We start from the raw sequence: 26,036 nt of genomic DNA, 5'->3' as shown, positions 1-26,036 counted from the left end.
CTATGAACACTGTACTAAATGTTTGCTTAAATGATAGGGCGGTAGCCCACTTGTTGTATTACTTGCATGCAGAGTGAACAAATAAAGAATAAAAAAAATGTAAAAAAGTAGACAACCCATGGTATTTAAAATGGGGTATGTCCAGTCTTTTGTAGTAGCCACTTAGCTACAAACGCTTGCCAAAGTTAGCGTTCATATTTGTTTTTTGCATTTTTTTTAACACAAAAAATAATGCACTTTTACTGGTGATTTTATCGTCGTGATAAGTTTTACTGTTGTAAACACTCATATTTGTGTTCAGCGAAGTCTCCAGAGTATAACAATACTCCCCATGTACAGGTTTTATGGTGTTTTGGAAAGTTACAGAGTCAATATAGGGCTTGCCCAATTCAGTTTGCCAGATTAGTTTGCTGGGTCTGTGTTGCCTTTTGAGACCATATGATAGCCCAGGAATGTGAAATAACCCTATCATGGCATACCATTTTCAAATGTAGATAACCCAGGGTATTCCAAATAGGGTATTTCCAGTGTTTTGTAGTAGTCACTTAGTCACAAACGCTGGCCAAAGTTAACTTTTTATTTCTTTTTTAAAATGGTCATCCCAGACAGTCCCCCTCTAAGAAGAAGACCGACCGCCAGCGGGGGAATGGTGGTGATCGGTAAGGAAGGGAAGGGGTTAATTTTGTAAAAAACTAAAATTTACATTCACTGATTGCCTCGACCCCTCGAGATCTGCCTCACTGCCGGGCTTCACGTGGAGCAACCCGGAAGTGATCGCTCCTGGGGGAGGATCACCTGGTGTTCTCCGGGGCCACCGGCAGTGAGGGGGGGTATTGCAGCGCACTAATTCCCCGCGGACGTATCTGGTACATCTGCGGTCCTTAAGGGGTTAAACTGTGGTGTAGTATGCAGCTGTGCCTTATCCTGTAATATCTTTATCAGTGTAAGATATGCCCTATCAGTTGTAAGGGGCGATACATTTTTCTATACATATACATATATATATATATATATATATATATATATATATATATTTGTGCTCGGAATTTAAATACGTAATGGATAGTAACTGTGAGCAAAGTTGGTTGTGGTGTGCCGAAACCAACGTACGAGTGGGCCTGTAAATAAAAGAGGGCCCACCAAGGAGAATGTAATTATAACAGGGTGTAGGTGGGTGGGAACAATCAGCTGAAAGGCAGAGGTGAGTAGGGGCTGGGAGTTTAAGTAGGGGACTTACTCCTCCCACAAATTCAGGCCTCCACAAGTTCAGGCCTTTTAACTTGTGCTCGGAATTTAAATACGTAATGGATAGTAACTGTGAGCAAAGTTGGTTGTGGTGTGCCGAAACCAACGTACGAGTGGGCCTGTAAATAAAAGAGGGCAAAAAGATAAATCCGAGAAATACACACTTAATTGCATTTTTTACAAAACCAAGTTGCTGAAAGCTTGGCGAAGCTCTTTCTCCGGCTGTGGAATATATGCAGTATATATGGAGGATTTCCACCGCCCCAGTCTCTTGATGATATGGACCGGTGTCCATACGGAAGGAGTGCCTAGAGAATGCAATCGGGTTGTGTCCGAGCTTAGATAACAGAATTCTGATATGAACCATCAATTTTGCTGTGGTTAACGGGTGCCCTTGTAGTGTTAAGAGCGGAGAGTCCAGTAGGTGACCGTGCAGAGTTGACCGTAGGTGGTCTAGTACTTTTACCGGACACCAGGCATTATCAGTAGGGAAGAGAGGAATTATAGTAGGGTGTAGTGACCGGTTGGTTTTAGTTGTAGGGATCGAAAGTTGGTAGTGATCCTGTATTTTAGTGAGGTGTGATATTTTAAGTCTTAGCTTCGTATCTCCTTGAAAAATTACGGTGAACTCTCTAGGTCTGAGAAAACCGTAGAAAGCGAGATATAAAGCAGATTTGATCACCGTATTTGTGCCGATGTCGAATGGGGCTGTGTCAAGGAGATTGCTAAGTGACCTGAAGATAGGCCCATCTATAGGTAATCTAATGGTAGAGAGTGGAGGTGAAACCTTTGATATTCCTTTCAAAACCTTTTTGACGGGGTATGAAGACAGGAAAGGTGTGTTAGGAAAAAAAAGGTGAGGCTATGGTGCTGGACCCCCGTGAGATATAGTTTAATGGTGTTGTGAGATAGTTTAAGGTGTAGGTGGAAAAAAGAGGCAAAAGCCACCATGGTTTGAATAGAGAAGTCACCTTGTAAACCGAACTGGGCTGTGAATTTATTAAATATATTAAGAGCCCTATTGTAAGTGATAGCCGTGTTTGGTGATAATGCTTGGTGAGTGAGTGCTCTAGCGTGGTTCAAGAGTGTGCTTAATCCAGGATTAGATCGTGGAACCGTGGTGTCCTGGATGGTTGTAGGTGAGCCGTTGGGAGTGCCTGAGAAAATGCCTGAAATTGAGAACGAGAGAGAGCGTCAGCGGCCGTGTTGTGAATACCCGGGATGTGAAAACAAACTAAGTGAAACTGGCCGGATGCTGCCAACCAGGTCAGCTTGCGAATCAGCCGCATGATGGTCAGGGAAGATGATCGCCCTTTGTTCACGATTTCGCAAGCTGCCGAGTTATCAGAGTAGCATCTGACTGCCTTGCCAGACCAGAGATGACCCCAGGTGTGTGCGGCCGCCACAATGGGATAAATTTCAAATAGTGCTGAGGTCTCTCTGAATCCTGGCAAGGCATCCGTATCAGTGGGCCAATGGCCCCTGAACCAGTGGTTCCCAAAAATGGCTGCAAAACCGGTATTGGCTGCTGCGTCTGTGTGGATGATGGGTGAAGAGGTGGAGAGAGGGGGAATAAACATGGAGATTCCATTCCAGTCCTTCAAAAACTTCCCCCACATAGCTAAGTCAGCCTTGGCGTGGGGGTCCAAAGAAACTGTGCCAGAGTCCGGAACTCCGTGCAGCAGGCAAAGGAGTCTGGATATGAAAGACCTTCCCTACGGAATGATGCGCATCGCAAAGTTCAGGGATCCGAGAAGGGACTGAAGTTCTTTTCTAGTGCAAACATCATTCCGCAGGAACAAGTCATCTCCCCTCTCAAACGTGACAGTTTGTCGTGGGGGAGGCTAGCTCTGAGGTTAACCGAGTCCAGTTCTATCCCCAGAAAGGTCAATTTAGTTGTGGGGCCTATAGTTTTGGCTGTGGACAAAGGGACTCCAAGTGTGGAAAATAGTGCAGTAGTGCTTCTGATTGCTGTGGGTGAAGGTGACCCTGGCTCTATTAGTAAAAAGTCGTCGAGGTAGTGGATAACGGAGTGACACCTGGTGACGTTCAGAAGCAGCCAGCATAGTGACTCTGCAAAAATGTCGAACAGTTTGGGGCTGCTTCGAGAACCGAAAGTGAGTCGTGTAGAGAAGTAATATTTCCCTCGCCATTTAACACCGTGTAAGTGCCAGAGTGAGGGGTGCATGGGTAGTAATTTAAACGCGTTTGTGATGTCCGTTTTGCTAAGCCAGGGTCGATTACCAGATGATATGATGGACTGTATGGCGTCGTCGATGGTTACATACTGAAGTGAGAATTTGTCTGCTGGAATGAGTGCGTTTATGCTTGGAACAAAAGAGGAGTGCGGTGCCGATAAATCAATAATTAGACTTTTTTTTTTTTTTTTTTTTTTTTTTTTTTTTTTTAGAATATTTGTGAATAGCAATACCAATGGGGTTAGTGTGCCAGGAGGAGAATGGTGAAGAGGTGAAGGGGCCGATCATGAAACCGTTGGTGATTTCAGAGGCAATGAGAGTGTCTATGGAGACTGGGTCTAAACGTGCTGACTGGAGATTAGGGCATTCTAGTGTACCTGGGGGAATGGCTACAATACCCGTGAGAAACCCTTTAGTGAACCCTGTGGTGAGATAATCCACCAGATGATTAAGCCTGGGATCCCTTGTCTTGAGCACCACAGAGATATCACCATAATTGAATGCCTTGTTCTCAAGTACATCCTGTGAGGCTATGAGCAAGGACACCAGACACACATCCTTCCCGTCTAGGGTATCTTTCCTGATAGAGTCAGGGACGGAGTGTGCTGGTGACTCAAATGGTGTAATGGCTGTGCCCGGTGCTGGAGGGGGGAGTATAGGAGGGCATGTTGGTATAGTAGGTACAGCCGTGAAAGCGACTGGGACTACCGTGGTAGTACCTGGGGAGGAGATGGCGCTTTCCACCTTAGATAGCCTGCTATTGAGGGTCTGTAGATTGGCCAAGATGTCTGCCAGGGTATCCTGGGTGGCCGTGCTGTTGCTTGGTGGTTGTCCTTGAGAGCTAGTCCCTGGCCTGGGCTCGGGGGCTTGGTGAGTAAGTAGCCTATAAAGTTCAGCCTTCCTAGCTGTGGCCGGAAAGGGGATTCCCCTGAGCCTAAGCTCGGCCGTAATTTTGGGACGAGTCCATGCTCTCAAGGACGTGGGGGTTGAAAGAGTGAGTGATTCGCCTGGAGACCCGGGTCTGGTAGGCGTGAATGGAGTTTCTTCTGTCAATTCTTTGGTTGGAATAGGTTCTCGGGACATTCTAAAAGGAATGATTATGTGAAAGATATATTAGAAGGGGCGTAAGGTAAGTAGGCGGGGTATGTGGGGTGGTGTATATGGAAGAACTGGACTGTAATGCTAGATGCCAAAGCGAAAAACTTAACTGTTGAATGTTTGGATAGGTGAGGCCCTGCTAATGCCAAGTGGCGGTGAGAGGCTCTACCTATGATTTGGCTTATGACGTAGTTGCCACAGACGTGGTGGCGGGATGTTGGCCTCTCGGTGACAGAGAGAAATCAAAACGTGTGGCCGTGACAGGTGAGGCCCTGACTAGCGCCCTGTAGTAGGGCATGCGAGGCTTGTAACTATGATTTGGGCGTGGGGCCGTACCTCCGTGTTGAGGTGGGGGGGGATGGAAGGCCTCGCTGGGACGAGTTTTCTGATAGGGTGCGCTAAGGCATTAGCCTAGACCCTGTAGCCAGTTCGATTGTATATTTAAGGATAAGGTGAGAGGACTGGAATGTTGTGTAGATACTAACCTTGACTTCTTGCGAATGGTATCTGGAACCTTCTGGTGGTAATAAGTGTGGTAAGTCTCGTCTTATGCGGTCCTTGAGGAAGAGTCCTGAGGCTTTAAGACAGATGTTGACGTATTTATGCGTATCGTGGTGGCGTATGATTTGAATTGGGAGTAGGTTGTTTGTTAGGGGCGCAACGTGAGATCCTGCATTGAGGGATCTGGAAGGTTTAAGTGTGTGACTGGGCTGAAATAGATATTTGTGAGAAGGCTGGATGAGGCCTTGGGGTGACGATTGGACGTATTTGGGTATAGACGTAAGTACCTGAAGGTATGGCTGAGTACCGGGTCAGGTTTTGGTGTTTTCCGGAGCCTGATGGCTGTATGACCGTATGTCTGAGTAGAAATAATAGTAAAGAATTAACGTACCGTGGGCGTAAGCCTGTGGAAAAGTAGTAATGAACTTGAGACCGTGATAGGTTTTATATGAGGTGTAGTAACAAACGAGTTGTGAACTATACCTTGGTTTGACATAAAGAAATTACGTTATGCGAAACAGTTTAACTGTGTAGAACCGGGGGAAGCCTAGAATAATACTGGAGCTAAGGGTTAACCGAAGAAAAATTCCATAGTTAACGACAGGTGTGGAGGTAAGTAATAAAACCCAATATGTAAACATTTTAGGCCTATGGCTTTATAATGCAAAGTGATAAAATACAATACCTGTTCCTGTAATAAAAGACCTTGAAATAAACAACTTTAGCGCAGAAAAAGCGAGAAACCGATGCAGTCTGTAAAGCCAAAAATATGTGACAGCGTGATTATATGGAAAATGAATAGTACAGACGTTTATGTGCCGGATATTGTGTTTATAAACAGTATTTATTAGTATATGTGACAAAATGAAGTGTTTAATAGGTAAATGTGTGTTGTGGCAAGGTCATAGAGGCTTTCTATGTTAGTAATAGATTGGAGTGCTCTATTCCCAGCATGTTGGGGTTAATTGGTGGGAGTCACCCCTTGAATGTTATATACCAGGTGAATGTAATTAACCAGCACTAGGGTTTTAAAAGGTTAGCCTCTGAAGATATCAGAGAGTCTAACAGCTGGGAGAGAGGAGGCAGTTAAGCCTGAGACAAAGGTACTGTGTGAAACCTGCTTAAAGTGCTGTATTTCATTTTGTTTAAAACTGGGAACTAGATAGCTGGCCAGTTGGATAGTTAGTAACACTGTTGTTTAGTAAGTCTCCAAGTTGGAGTAGGATTTATTTTCTTTTTGTTTTATTTTGTGGGAGAGCACAACCTTGTATATATTGTGGAAAGTGACAATAAACTGCAGTACTATTTTATCCTGACTGTTGCATTTGAAGTTTGTGACGAGCCTGGCCATCCTGCCACAGTGTATAGAAACCGTACGTTTATGATAGACGTGGATATTTTAAAAAGTAGTAAAACAAATTAACTGGTTAACATAGAAAGAAAATCACAAGGCAGATTTTTAAACAAGCTAATTATATCCCCAAACTGACAAAAAAGGTATCAGTAGCAATATGACCGAACAGGGAATATACGTAAAGAAAAGTAGAATTCGTGAAATAGAACTTAGTGCATACTGTAGCCTATTTGAATAAGAACCAGCCGAATATGGATTTAGAGCAAGGTGTTTTTGTGTTTTAATCGTACGAAATAGATTGGTCCTGGGTGACCAAACAGAAATAAGAGAATGCCCGTAATAATATTACTGTGTATATAAATAATTCGGTAGTTTCCGTACGAATATGTAAAAGCAGTGATAAAGTGCCGAGCGTTCGTCTGTTTTGGCGTGAACACTGAAATCTGTTAAAAAAGCGTGTATTTGTACGAATATGATAGAGGGAGCCTACCCCTACGTTTTTAGGCCCGAACGGCGGGAAATAGCGGGGCGCTATTTCCTACGCCTAACTTACGTGAACGTGCCGGTCTCGTGACCGGAAACCGGGTACCTTGACCGGGAACCGAGTGGAAGGCCTCAAACGGACGGAGGACTGGTCAGGACGTCTGACTGCTGGAAACAGGAAAAAATTCTGGAGGGAAGCTGGACAGGAAGTGCTGGTTGCTATGGGGACAAAACAATCAGCTGAAAGGCAGAGGTGAGTAGGGGCTGGGAGTTTAAGTAGGGGACTTACTCCTCCCACAAATTCAGGCCTCCACAAGTTCAGGCCTTTTAACATATAAATAAAAAGGAGATAATCGTCAAAATATATATATATTTATTAAGACTAAACATAACCCTACATGCTAAAAGGTATCAGGGCATATATAAATAAGTTAGCAATCCCTGTAAGACATGTCTTAATGATGAAGTGAGTCAGATATACAAGAGTTCTCTTACAGTTCAAGTCTACAAACATTGTCATTACATCACTTGTAATATGAAGAATGGCCTTCGCTTAGCTACCTGCACATACTGCAAGAATCAGTATTTGAGGCAAACAGAATGCTCAGGGATCAGCATTTAGTATATCATTAGCTCCATAGCAGAAGTAGTGTTGGGCTTGTAAAGTACCAGAAGAAAGGACAAAAAAATGAACGGACTACACTCAAGGACGCCTTGTCCACTACGTTAAGCTGAAGCAGGTATTATAGTTAGTGACCCTTTAGGCAATTCAGCACACCACTAAATGAGAATCTATCTGGGTTTGAGTTCTATGTATCCTCATCTTTGTGAAATAATATCAGAAGGGAGATATTTTTTCCCCCTGTATGCCTCATTCCATCTAAAAATGGTAGGTATGGAGTCAAGCTGTTAAACAGCAGAGCCGGAGTGGGAAGTACTATTAATGCAAAGCATATCACTAGTAGAACAGACAGAAAGGGTGCATGTTGACTTTGGAGATAAAAAGGATGTGAGGTTGGAAGACTGCATCCCAGACAGCCAACCTAAGCCATTCAAATTTAGCAATCTGTACTAATTGAGGACTTTTCTTTTGTCTCTATCAGTGTGACACCAGAGATGCATATTAGGCACATCAAGAAAATGGTCCAAAATAATACAGAACAGCTGGGAGGGATGCTTCACTAGTGCAAGTCTTCATTCACCGAATTGTGAGCTGTAGTGAGCTGACAAGACTTGCAGAACACAGGATACAATAAACCAGAAGTAAAAATGCTTCTCATTCATTCATTCAGACAGCTCAAGGTAGTACAAAGGTGTTACATGGATGGGTTGCTGCTATGACAACATCCACCTAGAAGGTGCAACAGTGTATCACCTTTGGTTCATGAATATTAAAGTGACACTAAAAGTACCAGTCACACAGATGATCTTTGTGTAGGTTATGGAGCAAGAAGATCCCCTGTTGCTATCTTTCTACATTCTGTTGCCAATACCTGCAACGGTTTACAAAAATCTCCACCGCACTGTAACTAAATCTCTCTGTTAACATACAATCCCAAGATATAAAGGTTCTTCTATGGCAGGGGAAGGCAACCTTCGACACCCTAGATATTGTAAACTACATCTCCCCTGATGCTTTGCCAGCATAATGGCTGTAAGAGCATTATGGGAGATGCAGTCAACAACATATGGAGTGCCGAAGGTGTTTCTAAAATATAGGAAACAAGGACGAGGATATCATTCTGCAAGTTGTGGGCATGACAAGCTCCCATTCAGGTAGGTACAGATTCTGCCAATACACTGTTCTGGCAAAAAAAAATCACCCGCAAGTATATGGATCAAAATATATACTTCGCTAACTTTCCTCTGCCTCCTCACCAAACATGGACTCATGGATCAGAAGCAGTGGCACATTCAGTCACCCAGCAAGAGTCGAGAGCAGTGTCCCACAATTCCCAGGATGCATTTGCACTTTAGGAGTTATGGGATGCTGTCAAATATAGTTTTCATTGCTATGTTGGTCATAACAGACGCACTTTAAGTAAATGGTGAAATGTAAAGTTCACTACTCGTTGTAGCTTTTTTTTTACGCAGATCTGGCACTGAAATGGTTTTCCATTTGTTTAAAATTATAGAGCCAACAGATGAAAAATATTTTGATACAAGCTAGCTTGTGTTTTGCTAGATTTTCCTTAACTAACCCTTTTTGTGTTGAGGAATTGCTAGATTTTCCTTAACTAACCCTTTTTGTGTTGAGGAATTGTATTGCAAGTCTCCAGAAACACATGGCTTTATTCACTATAAGCCAAATTGCAGTGAACTAGAATCTAAATAATGAAAATGTGAAATTTAGGTAACAGTAGCCAGGCTTTGACTACAGATGAGTTGGGAGTTTTTTAAAAATCTTTTTTCAAACAAGCAATTTGTGCACAGATTCCTCAATTTGGGTTTGAATTTGATGGAAATCGGTGTAGCAAACAAGATGCAAGAAATATGATACAACTGCATAATTTCATTATCACCAAGGGGTGGCTAATGATCTCTTAGTTCTTAGTCTCTAATGTAATCCTTTGAGGCTTTAAGTATGCAAGATGGGAAAGTTACGAAACTGCATTACTTAAAGTTAAAGAATCACCTCAGTGCAGCTATGAGATCCTTAACCACTGTTACTTAATCAGAGGTATAAACAGGTAAAACAAAACAAAAGAAGTGGTGCAGCAAGATTGCAAGAGCACAAAAGTCCTACTGTTTGTTTTATCGAAGTGCATTTCAAACGTTCGTTCTTTGAAATGCCCTTCAATAAACCACAGTAACGTTCTGGTGCACTTGCAATCTTGTGGTGCTTTTTCCATTTCTTTAAGTCTGAGGATTTAATGGGCCTAAAATAAATTGCAAGCTCATATCAGGTTCTTCAATCATGACCAGTGCAGCCATTTAAAAGCTAGATAAAGAATTATGAAAGAAGGACATTTTACAGTCGGATTATTTAATTTCCATGTAGAAGCAGGACACCAGGGATGGAATGAGACTTGGATTCAAGGCCTAGAAACGTTTGTAGCAGGAATGAGGCATGATTGAGGACTAGCTCGGGAACCAAACCAGCCCTGAGCTGCCATCTATTCCTTCACCTTTGACACCTGGAACCAGAGATTCTTGAGGTATCAACCCCGCTGCCAGACAGGTATCCCTGCTACTCTTTCTAATCCTTCCATACAGCTGTCTTTACAAAGAATTTTTTTTGGCTACTTGAGTCAAAATGAGAGCTCTCTGCTTTTTGACATGGTTATGGTGGTAAGAGCCTGGATGTGCAGCATTTTAGCTTGAAACACTGCACATCCAAAGATGTAGTTAACTGTGTATACCAGGGGCAATTGGCACCTCTGGTACATGTAACTTGGCAACCCAGAACTCTGTTCTGGACATACAAAAATGTCTCATTAGAGCACACTGCAGGCTGCTGGCAGACATAATGGCAGACCTTGCAAGGGGAAAGCTCTTGTCTCCCCTGCCACACAGATCGCAGCATTCCCCTCCTCTCTATCCCAATTGTCATAAGTTTTAATGCCCCACCCTCCATCCATTTACCATCTCAGAGCACAGTAAAAGTAGACCTATCCGGGAGAGGGGGGCAATTTTCACACCGGGGCCCTGTGGTTTGTAGTTACGCCCCTAATCACTACAGACTAGAATTAATCAGAAAACGTGCACAGAACAAAACACACATGGATTAGAAGTCTTTAATAAGAAGGGTTTGTGAGCTCTAAAGTAATAGAAAAGATATTCATCATTGGGAGTTCCTGTTTTTCCAGCAAAACGTCAGGCTAAGAAGGATTTGCAAAGTGCACTCACCCAACCAGGAAGTGATGTTGCTTGCTATACAGCGCTTCTAGAATTATATAACAAGTAGGAAATTATGAGCACAGCAAAGGTTTATGGGATTTGTACTCAAATTATCAACTTCCCACTGTATGGGCTAATAGCCTAAAAGGATAATATAGTCGCCAGAACCTTTACAGCTTAATGTAATGGTTCTGGTGTCTATAGCCTGCCCCTGCAGGCTTTTCAATGTAAAAAAAACTTTATTTTCTGAGAAAAGGCAGTGTTTAGATTAGTGCCTAGTAACAGTGGCAGTCACTCAGACTGCCACTAAAGGTGGCGCTTAATGATTCCCAAGAGATGTATTGATTTTCAGCTGCAGAGTTCAAATGGGATGAATTGAGATGAAGTGGTCTGAGTGCCTTTACGGTCCCTTTAAGACAAGGCAATGCCAGGGCAAATATGGCAAATGAAAAATAGAAACATTGTTTCAGTTCTCTTCCCTGTATGCTTTCTCTATGCTGAAGCAACATGCAGATGACAGAGCTGAAAACAATGGTTGACATGGAGCCAAGATGGAGGCACCCAATTGCAGGATAAAGAGGAGTGGATTGCTGCATATAATTTAACTCACCTACTAATACATCTTTGATAAATATAGGGACAACGTAAAAAAGAAAAATAAATAACCAACTAATGTGCCCTACAAATTGCACCACACCTGTTTTGGTTTCTAGAGTGCCTGTTCGTGTAAAAAATGTATTCAAGCAAATGATTAAAGGGATTCTATAGTGTTTTTATCAGCACTTAACACTCACACAGCCAGCAAAGACTGATGGGAGTTATATTCCAACATAGGTGGCCCACAGTCAGACAGGCTCACAATACAAGCAATCACTATGTGACTTTAGGGTTATTGTCAAAGAACAAGTGCATGAAATAATCAGTCAACTACTAAAGCCATATAAGGCAGGGCCTGACCATGCAAGGAATAAATATTAAACATCCTACACTTGTAACCAGGAACAATATATCCGGCATTGCAACCACATCCAATCAACCGCGAAAAGTGAGTATTTATCTTATGAAGACTCACAAAGAAACTATCTGTAATATAAACCAAGTGTATATAATACATTGGGCATGGTTAGAATCTCCAAAATTAACTGGTGAATACTACATATTCCACGATGCTCAGCCAGCCAAATGTGCCACAGGGTAGACTGGTTAAAAAAAAACCTTAAAGGGTTACTTCAAGCACCAAGGTCACTTCAGTTTTTTGAGGTGGTCATGGAGCATGAAGTCCTGTACGTGCAGTGTTTTAGTATGGAGATATTTAATGTTGCCGACAGAGGTGGTACTCTACTTGCAGCAGCATCATCAGCAAGCCCAGAAAAAGTGTACCAGCTAGCTAATGTAAATTCTGCGTATATTCCATGCACAAGTATAATTTATTAGGAGAGAGCCCTCAGACAAAGCTCCCAGACAATAAATGACGGGCATTCCTGGATGCGACCATGCTGGCTCCAGGTAAGAGGTAAGCCATTACAAAATCCGAGCATCATATCCACTACACAGAGGGGCTACGTGCACACTCTGATGGCCGAGCACACGAGGGTGTTGAGACAAGTAGTGCACAAACAATGCCTAACCTTATGTCACAACTTATGATCTGCTTAATACCGTGAGAGGTTTGCCGAGTAATACAGAATTAATACTGTGTGACTAGGCGGGGTAAGCAGCTATATGCAGGCCCCCTATAATGAAACGTATATAGCCATAATGAGCTTGCTGTTCGGTGCCCTTACTTCTGACCGAGAGAGAGAGGGTTAATGGGCTTTGTAATAAGTCTAAGTCAACTAAAGAGGATGTATGGCTCCTCGGTACAATAAATTCTTGCCGAGAGAGAGAAAGTGAGTCTCCTCTGTCAGGGTGATGCGTACATCAATAAGTAGAGTCTGACTGCAAAAACCCTTCTTAGTCTCCTAGGTTGTCAGTGATTTAAATGGAGTGAGACAGTGGTAGTAGCACAGGATTACTTGTAACGATAATCGATTTCTGCAATATACGTTGGGGCAATATAGCTCAAGTTTTCCCCAAAATCCTCCTCGGAGCAATAAGATTCTTGCCGGGAGAGAAAGGAGAAAAAATACTTTCTAGATACACTGAGCGGTCCACATAATGTCTGTGAGCTCAGTAGCTACAAAGTAGGTTAAGCAGGTAACAAAGTAATAAGACTGTGAACTACAGGGAATACAATGTCCCCGTCCTCCAGAATGTGAACACTCCGTGCAGTGGGCCTAGTCAGTTTAAATATCGGTCTTTAAACTCTTTCCTGATAGTAGCCAACCTGACGGGGATTACTCAATAGGGAAGAGTGTGTTCGTTAGTACACCTCCACTTGACACCATACTGCTTTGGTCATATCCTAAGCCCGGAATAGTGTAGAGTAAGGACTAGGGTATCGTATGTAACCGTATGGTAGTGAATGGTGTGGTAAGAGGCCAAAATCACTCCTCGTCATGTAATGAGGTGTAAAATACAGTAGTGGAGGAAAAATAAAAGGAAAAGTACCTTCTTGGGTACCCGGTATAGTTGAGAGGAGACAATAGAGGACATAGAAAAAAGTGTGTCCTGAAGTTTTTTGCAATCGTGCCCATGTAGTGCTCAAAACAGTACTGTATGGTTATGCCTTGGTCGGCAACAGAATCCTGTGAGTCAGTGCTAGCTTGTATAGAATCGGGTAATGGGCTATCCGATCAAGATAAGTGTTTAAATAACACGAGCCCAACTTTCGTATTAGTAGGGCGAAAGGTCTGGACACCCAAGGGCCGGTGTCAGACGGTAACGTATGGGTAGGGTCACTCCAGCGTCTTGCCCAGGGTCTGAACAGCCAGAAGCAGGTGTCAGACGGTAACGTTTAGATAGGATCTCTCCAGCGTCTTGCCCAACGGGTCTGACACCTGCTTCTGGCTGTTCAGACCCTGGGCAAGACGCTGGAGTGACCCTACCCATACGTTACCGTCTGACACCGGCCCTTGGGTGTCCAGACCTTTCGCCCTACTAATACGAAAGTTGGGCTCGTGTTATTTAAACACTTATCTTGATCGGATAGCCCATTACCCGATTCTATACAAGCTAGCACTGACTCACAGGATTCTGTTGCCGACCAAGGCATAACCATACAGTACTGTTTTGAGCACTACATGGGCACGATTGCAAAAAACTTCAGGACACACTTTTTTCTATGTCCTCTATTGTCTCCTCTCTACTATACCGGGTACCCAAGAAGGTACTTTTCCTTTTATTTTTCCTCCACTACTGTATTTTACACCTCATTACATGACGAGGAGTGATTTTGGCCTCTTACCACACCATTCACTACCATACGGTTACAACGGGCAAGACGCTGGAGAGATCCTATCTAAACGTTACCGTCTGACACCTGCTTCTGGCTGTTCAGACCCTGGGCAAGACGCTGGAGTGACCCTACCCATACGTTACCGTCTGACACCGGCCCTTGGGTGTCCAGACCTTTCGCCCTACTAATACGAAAGTTGGGCTCGTGTTATTTAAACACTTATCTTGATCGGATAGCCCATTACCCGATTCTATACAAGCTAGCACTGACTCACAGGATTCTGTTGCCGACCAAGGCATAACCATACAGTACTGTTTTGAGCACTACATGGGCACGATTGCAAAAAACTTCAGGACACACTTTTTTCTATGTCCTCTATTGTCTCCTCTCTACTATACCGGGTACCCAAGAAGGTACTTTTCCTTTTCTTTTTCCTCCACTACTGTATTTTACACCTCATTACATGACGAGGAGTGATTTTGGCCTCTTTCCACACCATTCACTACCATACGGTTACATACGATACCCTAGTCCTTACTCTACACTATTCCGGGCTTAGGATATGACCAAAGCAGTATGGTGTCAAGTGGAGGTGTACTAACGAACACACTCTTCCCTATTGAGTAATCCCCGTCAGGTTGGCTACTATCAGGAAAGAGTTTAAAGACCGATATTTAAACTGACTAGGCCCACTGCACGGAGTGTTCACATTCTGGAGGACGGGGACATTGTATTCCCTGTAGTTCACAGTCTTATTACTTTGTTACCTGCTTAACCTACTTTGTAGCTACTGAGCTCACAGACATTATGTGGACCGCTCAGTGTATCTAGAAAGTATTTTTTCTCCTTTCTCTCCCGGCAAGAATCTTATTGCTCCGAGGAGGATTTTGGGGAAAACTTGAGCTATATTGCCCCAACGTATATTGCAGAAATCGATTATCGTTACAAGTAATCCTGTGCTACTACCACTGTCTCACTCCATTTAAATCACTGACAACCTAGGAGACTAAGAAGGGTTTTTGCAGTCAGACTCTACTTATTGATGTACGCATCACCCTGACAGAGGAGACTCACTTTCTCTCTCTCGGCAAGAATTTATTGTACCGAGGAGCCATACATCCTCTTTAGTTGACTTAGACTTATTACAAAGCCCATTAACCCTCTCTCTCTCGGTCAGAAGTAAGGGCACCGAACAGCAAGCTCATTATGGCTATATACGTTTCATTATAGGGGGCCTGCATATAGCTGCTTACCCCGCCTAGTCACACAGTATTAATTCTGTATTACTCGGCAAACCTCTCACGGTATTAAGCAGATCATAAGTTGTGACATAAGGTTAGGCATTGTTTGTGCACTACTTGTCTCAACACCCTCGTGTGCTCGGCCATCAGAGTGTGCACGTAGCCCCTCTGCGTGGTGTGTGGGTACCCCTTACAATAGTAGCCCTTGTCTCTATTGGAGCGCCCCAGCTAGCGGTTTCTATTATTTAAGAAACCTGTTGTACTTATATATAGCTCTATATCTATATATAATTTTAACCACCCAGGTGCTTTTGCGTCAGACATATTTCTGTCTCTCTCCCATTCCCCCACTTTTCTTGTACATAGTTCAGTTTTTTTGTGTTACTTAATAAAGTTATTATTTATTTTTTCTAGACTGTTGCTTTGATATTGATGTATGTACGCATACACGTGTGGACAGACTGTGTTCTTTTCTTTCAATTCCTTTACTATTTAGGGTTAACCCCTGGTCTGTCCTATAGGACCCACTGCCCTTTGGCCATTTCTCCTCCTATACTCATATCCACTACAGTTCAAGGTACATTAGACAAGTCAAATGTCAAACAAAACTCTTTAAAAAAAAACTGAAAAAGCATATTAGAACATTAAGGCCCGAACACCTCAATTACTTCCCTAAACTGCCAACTATTTTGGCCTAATTTTTACAAACTCTGTTTTCAATTGACCACCATTTATTAGTTAATAACAATGCCTAGGACAAATGGGAAAATGTTTTCATTTGATATAGTGGTATAAAGCCCAGTACGAATATCACTAGTGGGATGGAATGAATATAGAATCTTCATTTATTCACAATATTTATGTAAGCATTGGCCCTTTCTACGCAGTGTTAGTCAAAGTTATTCTAACAGCCCGGACATGTCATTTGTCCCGCAGGAATTAAATATGAACTAGTAGTCAAAACCCATCACAGCTCCATGTTTTATCATTATCTACAATGAAACATGGCTGCGTAGTATGTGAATCCCTACATGGACTGCTGGGGGGTACTTTGAAACATACTACAATGCTCTGATTTGTGAATTACTCAGCATGTGATTCAGAGATGGAAGGCCAACAACCTCCTATTAATAGGCATATAAAATTAATCTGTATGTCAAGTGAATATATAATTAAAAAAAAAAAAGCAGTGGGCGTGCTACAAAACAGCACAGTCATAGGCAACTATTTTTGTGGTTCAATTTATAACTTTTTATTGTAACCCCACTATTTATTTAAAAAAAAAAAAAAACACATAGGACCCAGTTTGTACAACATTTTAAGCCAAGTAAGAAGGTAAGGCTCATAAAAAAATAAATAAATAAAAAAATAAACAGAATTGCAGGCATAAACATTTAATAGTTACTGCATCAGTGTTAATTTTGGCATCAAATTCCAATTTAGTTATAGCCATAGTTTATTGACTAAAAAGCCAAGTTAGTTTTAGTTGTGTTTTAGTACGAATTGTTTTAGTTTAAGTCAACTAAATTTCCAGTAAATTTTAGTCGACACGACTAAAATCTAATAGAAACCTAGAATGTGACGGCAGATAAGAACCATTCGGCCCATCTAGTCTGCTCAATTTTCTAAATACTTTCATTAGTCCCTGGCCTTATCTTATAGTTAGGATAGCCTTATGCCGATCCCACGCATGCTTAAACTCCTTTACTGTGTTAACCTCTACCACTTCAGCTGGAAGGCTATTCCATGCATCCACTACCCTCTCAGTAAAGTAATACTTCCTGATATTATTTTTAAACCTTTGTCCCTCTAACTTAAGACTATGTCCCGTTGTTGTGGTAGTTTTTCTTCTTTTAAATATAGTCTCCTCCTTTACTGTGTTGACTCCCTTTATGTATTCAAATGTTTCTATCATATCCCCCCTGTCTCGTCATTCCTCCAAGCTATACATGTTCTTTTAACCTTTCCTTGTAAGTTTTATCCTGCAATCTATGAACCAGCTTAGTAGCCCTTCTCTGAACTCTCTAAAGTATCCATATCCTTCTGGAGATACGGTCTCCAGTACTGCGTACAATACTCCAAGTGAGGTCTCACCAGTGTTCTGTACAATGGCATGAGCACTTCCCTCTTTCTACTGCTAATACCTCTCCCTATACAACCAAGCATTCTGCTAGCATTTCCAGCTGCTCTAGGTGTAGTTAAAGCCTCTGTCTCTTTTGCCCCTTCCCCAGCCCATCTGTGTCTCAAGTGTCCACCCAGCCGCTCTAGGTGTCTCTCTCCCAAGCCCTGGTCTGTCTCTTTTCCCCCGTCCACAGCCCCTCTGTGCAGTGTTAATTTTGGCAGCAAATTTCAATTTAGTTTTAGTCATTATCGTTTGACTAAAAAGCCATTTTAGTTTTAGTCGTTTTTTAGTCATCTGAATTGTTTTAGTTAGCTAAAATTTGACTAAAATTGTTATTCGACAAAATTAACACTGCAATGCATATATTTTGATAGTTGGAGGTCCTTGGTTTAGGATGTTATAGGAGAATACATTACCCTCTAGGTCCAGGTATAGGTAACTTTCAGCACTCCAGATGATGTGGACTACATCCCCCACAATGCTGGCAAAGCATCATGGTAGATGTAGTCCAAAACATCTGGAGTGCCAAAGGTTGCCTATGCCTGTCAGTTTGTTTGAGCAGGGACCTCTTCAACCTATTGTTCCTGTACGATTTTTTTAATGGTCTCATGTATTGGTAAATCTCCCCCGCTCATATTATTGCAAAGCACTATATAAATGCCAATAATAATACTCGACTACACTACCAAATACTTCAACAGGGTGCACATGATAAGTAAATCCCCACAGCTTACTGGTTAAAAGTTGCTCTCACTTTTGGGGGGCCCTTGAGAATGTTGCAAAGATGCCTGAAGAGAACATGCCTAGCTGGTGTATGGAAGACAGGGGGAGGAGCTAAAGAAAGATCTACTTACCTGTAGCTATCCTCAGCTTTAGTCTGACATACATCTTTACCTACTTGCTGTTCATCTGACAGTAACCTTGTCATGGCCATACTCTTGTGAATGAATATAGCACAGGTCGAAAGAGGATTCCATGAGAACGCAGGATCCTTCATAGTAACTAACCTTGCAGCAAGAAACATTTCCAAACAGCCAATGCTAGCAATGGCTGTGGGAACTGACAAAGCTTGATGGTGGAGCTCTGCCTTTTGTCAATTTAGGAATTTATCCAAATGCACATATTGGTCAGACATCACTCATTTTGGGAATGCCAAAAAAACAAAAAACAAACAAAATACCCATCCAAGATAAATGAAATCAATAAGATCAATGTGGGACCACCACACTGGGAAACCGGGAATGCTGTCTTACGCTTATCGTCCACTTCGCACTTAATCTTTATCATGAAACAAAGTAGTCATAAAGTCAAGTTTTGAGTTGTAGATAATCTTGAACTCATCTATAGTCATCTTAAAATATAATTTGGATGACATACTACAGTATAGATATTAAATGATCTGGTTGGTAGCAGCAACCTTGATATTCCTGAAGTAGATTAAAGGGAATGGCCAATTTTACACAGATGGAAATATTCAGCAGTTAGATTTCCACTAAATCCATTCCATTAAAAGCTGTAACTTAATGCACTTCATGGGTACATTAATATATGCAGGTTGTGCTTTATTGAGATTTCAAATTGAAGTTCTAGCACAGACGCATACGATAATTGCATAAAAAGCAAATACCTAATGTAGAGTTGCATTTTATATTTCCACATACATGTACCTCCTCCCAGGCAGGCTGACTCATATTCTAATCACCATACACACACCTAATATTAAGAAGAAACTATAGAGATAAAGGAACAACAATAATAATAATAAAATAAAATGGAAAAAAAAATATATATATATACATACACACACACCGGTATATATAAAATCAGTGTCAAATGCTGAAATACTTTCAGATAGGAGAAGGCAATTGGCATTATAGCTACTCACCATTGGCAGTTGGCGTTGCCATCCTAGGAGATGTGAGCACACAGACTTAGTCACAGGTAAACAGGTGCTGAGTGAGAAAATACAAAAACTAAGATTCTCTGCAACAGGAACTGAATGTGGGTAGATGTGATTAGTTGACAAATAGCACACCTGCTGCAGATTATATGTAATCTCCCTGCTGATGAACAAATTATTAAATTATTAAAATGTAAACAAATAAATACATAAATGTGAATCTATTACAATCACGGGCCAATCAAGCTGCAGCAAACATACAACATAAATACCCATATAAGGATGCTCAATAAATAGGGATATTTGGCTGGGATATTATAGTCATTAAATTGAGATGTTATAGTCAATAAATAGGAATATTTGGTTTGGATACTATGGGATATTATGGTCAACAAATAGGGATATGGGGGTCAATAAATCGGGATATTATGGTCTGGGTATGTATGGTCAATAAATAGGGATATTTGGATGGGATATTATGGTCAATAAATTGAGATATTATGGTTAATAAATAGGAATATTTGGTTGGGATACTATGGGATATTTTGGTCAATACATAGGGATATATAGGAATATTGTGGTCAATATATTGGGATATTATGGGATATTGTGGTCAATATATAGGGATATAGAGCACACACTGTCTCCCTGTGTCAGTTATACAGGATGTTGCTCAGTATACACTATGTGTGTCAGTATATACACTATGTGTTTCAGTATACAGTATGTACACACTATGTGTGTCAGTATACGGTATATATACACACTATGTGTGTCAGTATACAGTCTACACTATGTGTGTCAGTATACAGTCTACACTATGTGTGTCAGTATACAGTCTACACTATGTGTGTCAGTATACAGTCTACACTATGTGTGTCAGTATACAGTCTACACTATGTGTGTCAGTATACAGTATACACTATGTGTGTCAGTATACAGTATACACTATGTGTGTCAGTATACAGTATACACTATGTGTGTCAGTATACAGTATACACTATGAGTGTCAGTATACAGTATACACTATGCGTGTCAGTATACAGTATACACTATGCGTGTCAGTATACAGTATACACTATGCGTGTCAGTATACAGTATACACTATGCGTGTCAGTATACAGTATACACTATGCGTGTCAGTATACAGTATACACTATGCGTGTCATATATATACTATACACTATGCGTGTCAGTATACAGTATACACTATGCGTGTCAGTATACAGTATACACTATGTGTGTCAGTATACAGTATACACTATGTGTATACTGTATACATAGTGTATACAGTATACACTATGTGTGTCAGTATATATACTATGTGTGTCAGTATATATACTATGTGTGTCAGTATACAGTATATATACACTATGTGTGTCAGTATACAGTCAGTATATACTACGTATACAGTATGTGTGTCAGTATACAGTCAGTATATACTATGTGTGTCAGTATATACTATGTGTGTCAGTATACAGTCAGTATATACTATGTGTGTGTCAGTATATACTATGTGTGTGTCAGTATACAGTCAGTATATACAGTATGTGTGTCAGTATACAGTCAGTATATACTATGTGTGTCAGTATACAGTCAGTATATACTATGTGTGTGTCAGTATACAGTCAGTATATACTATGTATACAGTATGTGTGTCAGTATACAGTCAGTATATACTATGTATACAGTCAGTATATACTATGTGTGTGTCAGTATATACTATGTATACAGTGTGTGTGTGTGTCAGTATCTACTATGTATACAGTGTGTGTGTGTGTGTCAGTATATACTATGTATACAGTGTGTGTGTCAGTATATACTATGTATACAGTGTGTGTGTGTGTCTCAGTATATACTATGTATACAGTGTGTGTGTGTCAGTATATACTATGTATACAGTGTGTGTGTGTCAGTATATACTATGTATACAGTGTGTGTGTGTGTGTGTCAGTATATACTATGTATACAGTGTGTGTGTGTCAGTATATACTATGTATACAGTGTGTGTTTGTCAGTATATACTATGTATACAGTGTGTGTCAGTATATACTATGTATACAGTGTGTGTCAGTATATACTATGTATACAGTGTGTGTCAGTATATACTATGTATACAGTGTGTGTCAGTATATACTATGTATACAGTGTGTGTCAGTATCTACTATGTATACAGTGTGTGTCAGTATATACTATGTATACAGTGTGTGTCAGTATCTACTATGTATACAGTGTGTGTCAGTATCTACTATGTATACAGTGTGTGTGTCAGTATATACTATGTATACAGTGTGTGTGTCAGTATATACTATGTATACAGTGTGTGTGTCAGTATATACTATGTATACAGTGTGTGTGTCAGTATATACTATGTATACAGTGTGTGTGTCAGTATATACTATGTATACAGTGTGTGTGTGTCAGTATATACTATGTATACAATGTGTGTGTGTCAGTATATACTATGTATACAATGTGTGTGTGTCAGTATATAGTATGTATACAGTGTGTGTGTCAGTATATAGTATGTATACAGTGTGTGTGTCAGTATATACTATTTATACAGTGTGTGTGTCAGTATATACTGTGTGTGTGTGTGTGTGTGTCAGTATATACTATGTATACAGTGTGTGTGTGTATGTGTATGTGTATATGTATATGTGTATATATATATATATATATATATATATATATATATATATATATATATATATATATATATATATATATATATATATATATATATATATATATATATATATATATATATATATATATACTATGTGTGTCAGTGTGAGCTCCCAGTATTGAGTGTCTATCCGGCCATGTATCTCCTACCTGCCAGTAGCCGGCTCAGTTTATAGATGCAGACGGCAGATACAGATAACCAGCATAGTCACAGCCTGAGCCCTCACCTGTCCAGCCCTTCCTGGCTCCGCCCCCAGTCACAGTCACGTGACCCGAGTCCTCTCACCTGAGCGCCACTTCCGGGAATACACCCAGTGCCGAGCGTCACATCCTCAGCCACCTGGGGGTCAGAGGGCACTTCCGGGAGCACCTGTACCGGGTGGACGTCACTTCCGGGAGCTCACCTGTAACCAGGCAGCGTCACTTCCGGGAGCACCTGTACCGGGCCAGAGTCACTTCCGGGAGCACCTGTACCGGGTGGGCGTCAGTTCCGGCGGCTCACCTGTAACGGGCCGACGTCACTTCCGGAAGCTCACCTGTAACGGGTCGGCGTCACTTCCGGCAGCTCACCTTATCGGGCCGACGTCACTTCCGGCAGCTCACCTGTGCCTTGTGTCGTAACTTCCTGGAGATCCCTGTGTTGTGTGAGGTTCCTTCCTGGAGACGGCGGTTTGGGCAGAAGGTAAATATATGCAGCTCCGCGTAGAATGCTATAAACAGTCCGAGAGCCCGGCAGTCAGAGTGAGGGGATTTACCCGGTAATGGTAATAGTTATAGTTATAGTATGGTATGGTATAAAGCCGCTCTCCGGCCGACACACAGAGCCGTGTCCGCACCATGTATCGGTTATAGGGCCGGCTCTGGAGAACACGGTGTGTCTGCAGCAATTACTGAGCCAGTTACTATACCGGGATGGGTTATATTATATACATTTATATTATCCATAATGATAAGGGTGGAAACCGGGACTTACTGCAGGATAACAAGGCGCGGTACCCGGCGGGGGAGGGGTGGGGGTAACAAAACCGTTAGAGAAACAGAGATACACACTGACACCGATATATAATATTAATACACTGACACAGATATATAATATACACACACTGACACAGATATATAATATACACACACTGACACAGATATATAATATACACACACTGACACAGATATATAATATACACACACTGACACAGATATATAATATACACACACTGACACAGATATATAATATACACACACTGACACAGATATATAATATACACACACTGACACAGATATATAATATACACACACTGACACAGATATATAATATACACACACTGACACAGATATATAATATACACACACTGACACAGATATATAATATACACACACTGACACAGATATATAATATACACACACTGACACAGATATATAATATACACACACTGACACAGATATATAATATACACACACTGACACAGATATATAATATACACACACTGACACAGATATATAATATACACACACTGACACAGATATATAATATACACACACTGACACAGATATATAATATACACACACTGACACAGATATATAATATACACACACTGACAGATATATAATATACACACACTGACAGATATATAATATACACACACTGACAGATATATAATATACACACACTGACAGATATATAATATACACACACTGACACAGATATATAATATACACACACTGACACAGATATATAATATACACACACTGACACAGATATATAATATACACACACTGACACAGATATATAATATACACACACTGACACAGATATATAATATACACACACTGACACAGATATATAATATACACACACTGACACAGATATATAATATACACACACTGACACAGATATATAATATACACACACTGACACAGATATATAATATACACACACTGACACAGATATATAATATACACACACTGACACAGATATATAATATACACACACTGACACAGATATATAATATACACACACTGACAGATATATAATATACACACACTGACAGATATATAATATACACACACTGACAGATATATAATATACACACACTGACAGATATATAATATACACACACTGACAGATATATAATATACACACACTGACAGATATATAATATATACACACACTGACAGATATATAATATATACACACACTGACAGATATATAATATATACACACACTGACAGATATATAATATATACACACACTGAAAGATATATAATATATACACACACACTGACAGATATATAATATACACACACACTGACAGATATATAATATACACACACACTGACAGATATATAATATACACACACACTGACAGATATATAATATATACACACACTGACAGATATGTAATATATACACACACTGACAGATATGTAATATACACACACACTGACAGATATGTAATATACACACACACTGACAGATATGTAATATACACACACACTGACAGATATGTAATATACACACACACTGACAGATATGTAATATACACACACACTGACAGATATGTAATATACACACACACTGACAGATATGTAATATACACACACACTGACAGATATGTAATATACACACACACTGACAGATATGTAATATACACACACACTGACAGATATGTAATATACACACACACTGACAGATATGTAATATACACACACACTGACACAGATATGTAATATACACACACACTGACACAGATATGTAATATACACACACACTGACACAGATATGTAATATACACACACACACTGACACAGATATGTAATATATACACACACACTGACACAGATATGTAATATATACACACACACACTGACACAGATATGTAATATATACACACACACACTGACACAGATATGTAATATACACACACACTGACACAGATATGTAATATATACACACACACACACTGACACAGATATGTAATATATACACACACACACACTGACACAGATATGTAATATACACACACACACACTGACACAGATATGTAATATACACACACACACACTGACACAGATATGTAATATACACACACACACACTGACACAGATATGTAATATACACACACACACACTGACACAGATATGTAATATACACACACACACACTGACACAGATATGTAATATACACACACACACACTGACACAGATATGTAATATACACACACACACACTGACACAGATATGTAATATACACACACACACACTGACACAGATATGTAATATACACACACACACTGACACAGATATGTAATATACACACACACACTGACACAGATATGTAATATACACACACACACTGACACAGATATGTAATATACACACACACACTGACACAGATATGTAATATACACACACACACTGACACAGATATGTAATATACACACACACACTGACACAGATATGTAATATATACACACACACTGACACAGATATGTAATATACACACACACACTGACACAGATATGTAATATACACACACACACTGACACAGATATGTAATATATACACACACACACTGACACAGATATGTAATATATACACACACACACTGACACAGATATGTAATATATACACACACACACTGACACAGATATGTAATATATACACACACACTGACACAGATATGTAATATATACACACACACACTGACACAGATATGTAATATATACACACACACACTGACACAGATATGTAATATACACACACACACACTGACACAGATATGTAATATACACACACACACACTGACACAGATATGTAATATATACACACACACACACTGACACAGATATGTAATATACACACACACACACTGACACAGATATGTAATATACACACACACACACTGACACAGATATGTAATATACACACACACACACTGACACAGATATGTAATATACACACACACACTGACACAGATATGTAATATACACACACACACACTGACACAGATATGTAATATACACACACACACAC

At 40.5% G+C, this 26,036-nt stretch overlaps 2 protein-coding genes across 4 annotated transcripts in view; one reads left to right on the top strand and one right to left on the bottom strand.

Annotated features, from left to right (window-relative positions):
• The window catches only part of CRB3 (crumbs cell polarity complex component 3), a 32,036-nt gene extending 9,643 nt beyond the window's left edge, over positions 1 to 22,393 (bottom strand). Inside the window, exons 1-2 of one of the 3 annotated variants that reach the window (XM_063449633.1) lie at positions 22,294 to 22,393; positions 19,305 to 19,371 (exon numbers count right to left, since the gene is read on the bottom strand). In XM_063449633.1, the coding sequence (XP_063305703.1) occupies positions 19,305 to 19,326 (22 nt within the window). In that variant the 5' untranslated portion in view covers positions 19,327 to 19,371; positions 22,294 to 22,393. Of the gene's footprint in view, positions 1 to 19,304; positions 19,372 to 22,157 lie in introns of all 3 variants that reach the window. The other 2 variants (XM_063449634.1, XM_063449632.1) reach the window with 2 other exon arrangements.
• A 170-nt stretch (positions 22,394 to 22,563) lies between these two features.
• Positions 22,564 to 26,036, top strand: part of C3H7orf57 (chromosome 3 C7orf57 homolog) — a 10,990-nt gene continuing 7,517 nt past the window's right edge. The window contains exon 1 of the mRNA XM_063449631.1: positions 22,564 to 22,689. The gene's annotated coding sequence lies outside the window, so the exon portion shown is untranslated. The remainder of the gene's footprint in view (positions 22,690 to 26,036) is intronic.

The sequence above is a fragment of the Pelobates fuscus genome, chromosome 3, assembly GCF_036172605.1.
Source record: "Pelobates fuscus isolate aPelFus1 chromosome 3, aPelFus1.pri, whole genome shotgun sequence".
In the NCBI taxonomy this organism is placed as follows: domain Eukaryota; kingdom Metazoa; phylum Chordata; class Amphibia; order Anura; family Pelobatidae; genus Pelobates; species Pelobates fuscus.
The sequence above is the reverse complement of the archived record's forward strand: the minus strand, read 5'-3'. Positions and strand labels throughout refer to the sequence as shown.